This window comes from Ornithodoros turicata, chromosome 2, assembly GCF_037126465.1.
Source record: "Ornithodoros turicata isolate Travis chromosome 2, ASM3712646v1, whole genome shotgun sequence".
In the NCBI taxonomy this organism is placed as follows: domain Eukaryota; kingdom Metazoa; phylum Arthropoda; class Arachnida; order Ixodida; family Argasidae; genus Ornithodoros; species Ornithodoros turicata.
The window spans coordinates 24,639,118-24,649,402 of record NC_088202.1 but is presented as its reverse complement, the minus strand read 5'-3'; the positions used below and the strand labels follow the sequence as shown (position 1 = coordinate 24,649,402).

Here is a 10,285-nt window from a genome sequence, read left to right as displayed (position 1 = left end):
AGGCCATGCATCTTCCTTTGTTATTCCCCGCCCGATGCTGGTTTTGTCTCTCCTGATTTTCGTGATGTTTGCCCAGCTTGTAAGTGTTGTTTCTCATGTATACTTCCTCGGACTACAAGTAGTAGAAGCTAGTTCCGTTCGCTAATGCATTATTACTCAATAATATATTGGTTTTTCTCTAACATAAACTGTCGACCGTACCTGCCAGACAAGACCACGCTTCATGTGTTGCAACTGCTGGAGCCGCTGACGGATGCGGGAAGGAGTAAGGGGGAAGGGCTTCTGTGAGGCTAATCTGTTAAATTAATCCCATGAATGGCTTGAAAAATTTATTCTTTAACACATAAGTCCAGTGCAGTTATAACGAATTACTTCAGCTATGACACGCAGAACACTAAACTGAAGTTTACTAACGATGTATTAACAGCGGTTTAAGTAACTCTGCGCGGTGATTACTGATCAATCATCCCATCTCCTACCAGCTCACGTGTGCTCCGCATAACAAATATCCCGCATATCGGTCTAAGTTGACCCTCAGCCCGTTCCAAGTTTCAATATGTGTACTTCCATTGTATTAAGAGTGTAGCGCGTGTACAAGCAGAGTCAAGTTGGAGATTAAATGCACAACACTGAAAACATGAACATTGATAAGCTTTCGTGTGGCGGACCATGCTTCACGCTGCATGAGGCACGAAAGAAGTGGTACCTCATACAGATATATATGGAGTTTTTAATATGTCACGTGGGCACAGATCAGAAAAAGGGGATACACAGTGAAAGAATATAATGGCTAAAAATGCCCTTGCAAAGGAACCCGTTGTGACGATCTTTGACTAAATGTTTAACGTAAAAATAAAGAGTACCATTTCACATATAAATTCAAATCACTTAAACCCCGCGGCCTCAATCTTAGACCTGCTTCCTTGTACATTTTTTTATTTATTTAAGTTTTTAGGCATATGTACCTTTGTTTAGCCGCCCAATACGTCTCTCAGATTTACATACCTTTCCCAGGCGCACACGTAGTCCACCAAACAGTCTAATCTATTTCCCACACTTTTGAGGATCTCTTGATGCCCATTACTTTCTCTCCTTTCGACTTACTTACTGCGTCGACACTCAACAGCCAAGTATGGTCAAAAATTGTTTCCCTTGCAAATGCCTTTTTCGGCATTGCATTCTTTGGGTGTGTATCACCCCTATTCCGACTAATGCCCACGTACCATATTCTAAACTCTATAGCAGTGATACGAATACTTCAGTGGGCTTCCTTCACCACGCGAAAGCGTGTACATATTGAAATAAGAAAGCTTTAGTGTTGTTTTCTGAGTGCTGCGCATTAAAATTGTAGCAAAGCTACGTTTCTAAGAATGGAGGAGCCGTACGGTCTTTTTTACTGATAAAATTATCGTGGGTATTTTGTTTGCGAGAGATAGCGGAGGAAATGTTCCCTAAATCAGTGTATTGTTGCCTGCCCAGTACTTGTGATAATAATTTGAAATTAATTCATCGGCAAGCTGTGTAATGTATTCTACGGGGATCTATTCTACGATACGATTATCAATGAAAACAAAGGAACAAATCTTGCGTCGCAGTTATTCGCACGAAACTGAACCTAAGAAGTAAAGCCTCCCAGGGAGACAAGTCTACAACGACGCCTAAAGTGACAAATACACTCGGAAACTGCTTGACCGCTATATGTCTCCCAACTTGCTCATCGAAATATTTTTAGCGTCACTCCCACGATCAGGTTCTTCTTATCGAGATGAAGGCATGCCAATGCGAGGCAAATCATCATCCTTCCGTCTTCCTTCATCAAAATTGTCCATTTTAGAATATCTAGAATATTTGGTTGTTCAATCTGGTCCCTTCCAGATACATCGTCACCTGAAAGGAATGAAATAAACATAAAGTAACTGTCTGACACAGACAGTCAGGATTTTGAAGAATGGAGGCCGCTTATAGTGGACCGTAGATGACTGTGTAAGCAACGTCAGTACAACAGCCGTCCATGAATAATATCGACATACATTCTGAAGAGGAATGACTACTTGCTGTCGTCAAGACCAGAATATTTTCACCCTCGACTGTTTGTTTCACGGACGGCAGGGACGCGTAAGCAACACTATCCTAAACCCTATCCACAGTTGCTCCGTCACTCGCCCTGTCGTTTACTCTCCTTTCGAATACACCGAATTCGTTGCTTACTTCATTCCGGGTGTCTTCCATTGTTTAGCCTAGCTGACGTTGCCTGCGCTTTGCATTAGTGTTGCCATGATGACTACACCAATTAGAAAGAAGCTCATTTTCGTCCTGTCACCGCCTCCCGCTGTAAGGAATAAATGACTAGGCGTTAGACAGAGCTCTGAAGCGTGAACTTGGCTCAGAAAAATTAAAATTAAACCACTTTATTCCCCAATTGAAAACACAAAAATAAAAACATCAGGACTATTCTGCTGCTTCCTGGTGTAAACACTAGACTGTTGTGGCATTTTTGATGTGCTCGCTGAAGTGGTCTGGTGTGACTACAGGGAGATTCCGGTGTACCCTTGTTTGTCTGATGTACACACTAGACTGATATTGTGTTTCTGACGTGCACATCATAGTGGCCTAGTCGTGCTTTCCATTATGTTTGCTGCTCATCAAACTGACGTATTTTAATGTGAACATTAGAGTGATCCAGTGTGGTCCAATACGGATACCAGGTACGTGCACCGGGCGCTGTAATCACGAAAAGCGGGATTTACAACAATATTAAATAATCGTATGGTCATTTATACAGCCTTTTCCAAAAAACAATATCACTCATGTAATTTGCTCGAGTATCAAAGTATAGACGTTTTCGCAGCCTTCACTTGACATTAAAAAACGAAACTTTGCGCTCTCATTGTCACATAGGACCGAGTGCTGTCGTTATTGCTTAGAACTTGTTTTGAACTTCACTTGAGCTTCTAACAGGCTGGTAAGTTAGCGTTCCGTCCTGCTTTTCAACTTTACTTAAAATCGCGGACAAACATGAGCAGTTTTCCATATGTGTTTCTGAAGTCATATGCAACATGTGCTCTCTTGCTTCTCAACTTCACCATCAGCGGAAGCATGACAAAATACAAGCGATACATTTGGAGCAAATGTGACGACCGGTCATTCATGTATGTGCGTCTCGTCAGGATTCACGTGGACTGTTATTATTCATTGGATATCGACTGCAAGAAGTGGGGACGGAAAAGCTAACAGAAGAATACATCGAATATGCTATTCTAAGTTGTAGCTGTACTGCACACATGGTGTATCGACACTTGCAGAAGAAATAGCATTCCACCGTTTTCTACCTTTGTATGCATGCTTCCCCTAAATGTGTACCATCAATGGTAACCATAATGTACACAGTTTCGTTGCACGTACATGTCTGTATTTCTGGTGATACTCATGCATACATATAGTGTATAGCAAACAATTAACAGTCTGCCACTCATGTGATGCCTTTACAGTAGACACAACCTTTGATGTGTAAATGTGTCATTAGAAAGCATAACTACCATGACCATTTTCATCTAAAGTCTTATCCTCCTGCGGTAACACAAACCGACATTTTAAGCTTATCGTTACTTCATCTACAACATCATCCTGCACTGAGAACACCAGAAGCGCTCCATTAAAAATTTCACGTAGGAACTACATCGACCAATTTGTAGCCAAGAATATTTCAGTTCTCGTTAATGAACACAAAAAAAAAATTGATTACTTTCAAGAACATTTCTCCCGTATCTGTGAGAGTGATGTCTTGAACACTTCTGGTTAGTCGTCTCTAGGGTCACTAAATAAGCTTATTTAGTGACTCTAGTCGTCTCGTGTCCTGAGTGGCACTCGTGCTATTACTTTACTTCGTTCACCTTTATCCTATGTGCTATCATAGAGCTTTTTTTTTTTCAATTTTGCCGTCGAGGTTTTGTCCGCACGTGCAGAGTGCGTGCAGAAAAACTATCCCCACACGTGCGGTGCCGGTACGGTAAACTAACGAAGACGAGTACAGCTGTGCGGCACCGATTCTGAGCTTATTGGGTGTTTACCGTCATCCCAGGCATATGTTGCTGCAGCGTACGTAGCGTACGTAACCAAGTAAACACAGGCATTGTTTTAACTTGGTGCTCGTCTGCTCTCCAGTTTGATTTATCCGGATTCCGCGCTATCCATATTGTCGCTGCAAACGGCAAGTGCAGGATGAACGAAGGAAGAATGTACAAAAGTGTTCTCTCAACCACTTACATATCGGAGTCCCGGCAATGAAGAATGCAGCCTTTGAGTCGACATCACCACCGGGGAAGCGTATCCTTAGCTTTAACCTGCAATATAATCGGTAATGTTCAGAAAATTCAGAATTCATGCCCATGCTTTCAACGCACTCTCGAGTTCTTATTGTGACACATATACTTATTGAATAGCCAAAGTATGGAACGTGATGTCCACGTAATAACGTTTCCGAGGAAACTTGCTTTCACAGATTTCGACAGGCAAGACAGGACAGCAAACTGGAAGCTCTGTGGAGGTCCAGCTAGATACCTCGTAGACACACGCGCCTAGTACATTCATACGATAACGCATAACAGCTTTATGCGGGATGAGAGTTACAAAAGCTCTTTTACAGTACCAAGGTTCCTGTGTAATACTTTCATGATTTCCGCTTTCCGCTATACTTTTCCGCTTGTAGTCGTCTGCTTACGGCCAGAGTGCGAAGATGAAACGTACGAATACGCAAATGAGGGTGCTTAACACAACAACAACTTTATTGAGAGATGATGAATGGATCTCCAGGGGCGATACCCTATCCCATTGCTGGTGGTGATGTGGGGAATGCAATAATGAGCCCCTTCACAATAAGGATCGAAGTCCTATGGTATACAGAAAGGTGAAGAGAGCATTGAGGGCAGAGCGTTAGTGGGCTGGATGTGGCCAGGGACCAATCGATTTTGTGAGAGAGGAGGAGGGGGGAGCGAGCTGATTAAGGAATCCGTTGGGTACGGTTCGGGAAGCGGTATAGTGTGTGCAATGGAGAAGAATGCGCTCTAGATCTTCTACAACACCGCAGTGAGTGCATTGGGTAGAGTCAACTTGTCTCAAGCTGTAACGCCACTGCGTTGTAAAAGCCATAGCGAGGCGCATTCGATAAAATAATGTGGCATCTTGACGAGATGTGGCATGCGGAAAGCGAGCGCTGGATCAACTCTGCTCAGCATGGCCGGGGGGAGAATGTCAGCGGTCCATTGGCGGGAGGTCCAGCGGTCCGTTGGAGGATGCTTAAAATTGCTATATGCCAACTTAAACTTTGTCAATATGGCCATTGGTTGGCGAATTTGATTTTGAGAAGTTTTAGTTGTATTCATGCTGCATACCTATGTTCTACCGCTCAACAACAAATACGGATCTAATGCTGCATCAATGCTTCTGTTGTTTGTGATTCAAAAGAGGCCGCGAGGGCGCGTTCTTTGTGCCCTCTAACGTGCAACGCTGAGGTGTGTGCACTGCGTGTGGCTCTGAGCGATTGGTGATTTGCTGGACGGGAATGCCAAACAACGGCGGCGGAAGACGTGTTGCACTTCTCTCGTCCGATATTTCGGATTTCACTCCTCATTCGGTATATCATGTGGGCTATAGAACTATATCCTTCGATATCTATTCGAGTATATCAATTACAGCGCAGGCGAAGTACACGCTTACTCCCTCAACAAGTGGTAAAAACAAATCTATAGGGGTCCACTATGGTACAAGCCATTTACTCCCCTTTTAGAGTTAATGTATACTTTTTGGATAACAGTGCATAGCGATGCTCTATGGCACCTCCACCCAAAGCCTCTGAGAACAGGGTACGTTTCTACATTAATAGTTGGTGCACAGACATATTATTCCAAGGCTTTCGCAAGCGCTTTTTGAAAGTCCAGCTTCAGCACAAAGGAGTACACTCGTATGTTCGGCCAACGTTTCATCCGCATATTTGAGTATCATCCCCAAATGTTAAAACAAGTTGCTTAACTTTGTAAGCTTTAAAATATTCTGCATTTTCCATGGACACAGACTGGTTAGTGCCGTAGAGTTGAGACTCATTACTCTGGCGAATGTACTCTGACGTATGAATGCGGCGGAGATACTCACCCATACTTGACGCCAACTCTGAGGGGCCCATTACAGTCATATGTAAAACAGTCTTTTGAGTCTTCGCTACCAAGAACACATCGTGCGACATTGCCTCTCGTCTCACAAAGAGGCGAATCATCTGTAAGAATTTGCAAGATAGCCAATGAGATTCCATGATCTACAACTGTCCAGGGAACGTGAACTCTCCATTTATACAGGGTGTTTCACGAAAATCCCCGGCTGAATAATACGTGAACAGGGGGCGCCATCGAAGAAATTTATTTTTGGTAGAGATCCTTGGGACATCGTCCATGAACTGAGTAGTTAGCGGCTCATTTGCATACGCTCACTAATTAAATAAGCATGCTAACTTTTACCTTTTACTTCGCACGCTTACGGAAACTCTGTTTTACGCATCGGGACCTTCAGCGAAAAATATTCCAAGAAAAAAAAAACATCGACACTCAGTGTTTTTTTTTTTCGAGCAATTAATTGGTTTCGGATTACATATTTTTTGCGCAGACCAGCGCACCAATGCGCTCTTTGGATCAGCGATCCGGCCTTCAATTTCGTGTTCATCCCCATGGTTGACACACGGGGGTGACGGATGATAAGGAACAGCCGCAAGAGACTTTTGCTATTCGTTTTCAAAGCGACTGGTAAACAGCGCTGGTGGTTCTGTCGTTCTGTAGGTGAGATAGCGTGCTCTTATCATGGGTGATGACGAATGCGACTCGAGGGCTGTGAACAAGTGGGGTTCACTCTTAAAAATTAGCTACACCACATAGCACGCTATTAGCCAACTATCATCCCGAATGACAACGTTCTCTCCCTTCATTTGAGGAAATTGGGATGGGTACGCTTTCTTTGTACTGTCAATTATTCCGAACATAAGGAAGAAAAAAGGTCCTGCCTCCCGTTTTCAACAAATCGAGGGAGAACGTTGACATTTGGGATGATGGTTGGCTAGGAGCGTGCAATGTGGTGTAGCTAATTTTTAAGAGTGTACCCCACTTGTTCACAGCCCTCGAGGCGCATTCGTCATCATCTATGATAAGAGCACGCTATCTCACCTATACAGAACGACAGAACCACCAGCGCTGTTTACCAGTCGCTTTGAAAACGAATAGCAAAAGTCTCTTGCGGCTGTTCCTTATCTTCCGTCACCCCTATGTGTCAACCAGGCGGATGAACATGAAACTGACGCCCGGTTAACAGATCCAAAGAGCGCATTGGTGCACTGCTCCGCGCAAGAAATATGTAAACCGAAACCAGTTAATTACCCGAAAAAATCACTAAGCGTCGACGCATTTTTTTTCTTGGAATATTTTTCGCTGAAGGTCCCGGTGTGTAAGACAGAGCTTCCGTATGCGTCCGAAGTAAAAGTTAAAAGTTAGCATCTTTATTTCATTAGTGAGCGTATGCAAATGAGCCGCACACTGCTCAGTTCATGGTCGATGTCCCAAGGATCTTCACCAAAAAGAAATTTCTTCGATGGCGCCCCTTGTTCACGAATTATTCAGCCAGGGGATTTTCGTGAAATACCCTGTATAGCTTTACATTGCGGCAAGTCAGAAGAGGGAAGAAGTAGGGAGGAGTGTTGCGTGTACAGGAATAAAGCAACTAGAAATAGATACTGTAAGGTTCTGCCGACACACGCTACGCGTCCGAGAACGTTACACCATTCATGCAAAGAATAACAGGCTAAAACCGCTGCAAGATGAATCAGAGAGTTTTAGTGAATCGTTTTCGATCGAACGAAATGACCGATTCGAGCGTCGCGCATGCCCATTAGGAATCGGTGAGCGAGTCGTTGGGAGCGCTGTTTGACCCGAACGACCGTCACAACCGACTGACATCACGAAGCGATATGGCGGCTGCAGGGACTAGCGAGGAGGAGCTAAGCTATACTGCGGAACTTCCAGATATTTACTGTTGTGGACGATGTATATCCTCTGCAGGAAGTTATTGCATGAAACACCGTATTCATTACGAAGGGAGTTGCCTCAGAACAGGAGCCGCAGATATTTCGAACAGAGACTGTTCTTGGGCACCGTCCTCATCATTGGCATGGTATTTAAAGGTTAGGTGTGACGTGTTAAAGGTTCATGCGAATTGTGTGTCAACAGCCCGGAGGGAAGAAAGGGTCTGTACGAGCTTGTACGGTCGGAGTGAATGGGCGCTTTGTTGGAGTGTGAAGGGAATTATGTGAACGAAGTCATCTTGGCTCCAGACCGGTTACAAAAATGGCAGGTTCACGAAGACGTGGACGAAACGGTACAACAGGCACCTACGTTGGATGTGCCCGGCTGCAGAATCATGACGCTAGCGTCCTGCTCGCCTGTGTGTGCGTGGGTTTCCTGGTAGTGGCGGCAAAAGCGTAAGCGGAGGAGGGGTATGCTGTTTGGAGGGTGCGGTCGCCTTGCTCTCGGTTGGGCTTGAAAGCAGGGTGCACCAAGAAAGGAGGAAAGGGAGGGATGCAAAGTTTCACTTCCGCTGTCGCATGTGAACGGCGGCGGGAGGCATGCTGCCTAGGCGGTAGAGTTGTTGCACAATGTTGGACCCGTTGTTGACAGCTAAGTGAGCGCGTAGCACATTGTACGTTCATGTGACTTCGTACGACCGCCGTGTCTGCCGCTACATAGCACGTACATGTGGCTTTGCACGCCTGGCTTTTCTGTCGTGCCATTTTTCACTCGTGACGCGGGGGTAGCTTTGGCATCGCAATACGTCGTGGCCTGTCACTCAGTATTACATGAGTTCTTGTGACATGATGCTTACTGACACTGGAAATAGCCGTCATGAACGAATTCACCGACCTGTCATCAGCTTCGCTCGACATATGTTTTTACTCTATTTTTTTTTCATGCAGCACACCACTGCAGTGGTTTATTCCGAATCCCAAGCAGGGGACGTGGTCATAATTACAGCTACGTGATAACAGCTTTGCACGTATAATTACCCACATGTCATTACAGCTGAAATATCAAGCCCTCTTTTTTGCAGGGGATGTCGCCAAACTTTTTTTCTTCGGGGTGGGGGGTGCTACAGGGATGTAGGAGGGTCTGGATAAATCAATGACACCAAAAACGCAGAATCTGCCCTCGGAAAAGTGTAATCCATTGTATTCTTTTCCCTCCGAGGAGGGCATATACGGACGAACACTAAGTGAATTCTTAACGACCGAGACATTTGGACACACGTAATATATACAGAATGTGAGGCGCAAATTGAAATGAAGACTGCAAGGAGCCCGGAAGACCACCAATTTACAGTCCGTGAAACACTTTCTTTTCCTCTCCAACAATCTGTGAATAAATATGTGTCGACACAGCTTACAACAATTCCCACTCATGCCTGTTTTTATTTGATGTTTGAAACAACCTCTCATCATAATCACTTGACTGTAGTATTAGTCACTTTTTCAGGTAACTTCGCCAAAGTATCATGAGCAAAGTTAGATATTTCTATTTCGCTTCACGTCCGAGCAGGCAGAACGCAGAACGCGGGCTCCTTTCTTTTTATTTTGCCGCTGAAAAGTCCGACGCCAGTGACGCCGCCCCTTGCGCGTGCGCGGCGCCAGCAGTCTCTGTGCTCCGCGATGTACTGGATGTACGCAACCACAATTCCAACGTGCTTCTGAGTTACGTCGCAGCAGAGTGTTCGTTTGGAGTTAGTGGAGTGCATTTTTTAACGGGGAAGGTGATAAGGCCACACTTGGGGGGGGGGGGGGGGCGAGGCAAGGTTCTATGAAATGTGCGCGGAAAATGGGAACTCGCAGAACTTGGAATTCCAATTCTCACTTTGTGCCCACTTGACAAGGTATATGCGGTACTCCTCTCCCAGCTTAATTTCAGCATTGTAGCAAGAACTTTAATTTCTCACTTAATTTCATTTTCAGAACTTGAGGGCTGTAACTTCGTTACATATTTATTGGTGATGAATATCTAAGAAATCGCAGCTGCGTGCTCGATGGAACACTTGTGTCCGATGGATGCTACACGAATGCGGAACAGATAATTCCCCAAAACATGACCTATGCACTTCAGATAAACAAGAGGCCTATAGTGACCTGTGTGTATTACATTTAAAATAAAAGACGTCCACAAAAACAATGCCAGCCCGATCTTGTCCTATTCGGATCCCAATCACACAACGA

General features: G+C 44.6%; 1 protein-coding gene across 1 annotated transcript in view; it reads right to left on the bottom strand.

Moving 5' to 3' along the window:
- Positions 1-316: 316 nt before the first annotated feature.
- LOC135385245 (fibronectin-like) overlaps positions 317-10,285 on the bottom strand; it is a 92,083-nt gene continuing 82,114 nt past the window's right edge. The window contains exons 10-13 of the mRNA XM_064614449.1: positions 6,145-6,265; positions 4,264-4,340; positions 2,209-2,329; positions 317-1,887 (exon numbers count right to left, since the gene is read on the bottom strand). Of these exons, the coding sequence (XP_064470519.1) occupies positions 2,238-2,329; positions 4,264-4,340; positions 6,145-6,265 (290 nt within the window). The 3' untranslated portion in view covers positions 317-1,887; positions 2,209-2,237. The remainder of the gene's footprint in view (positions 1,888-2,208; positions 2,330-4,263; positions 4,341-6,144; positions 6,266-10,285) is intronic.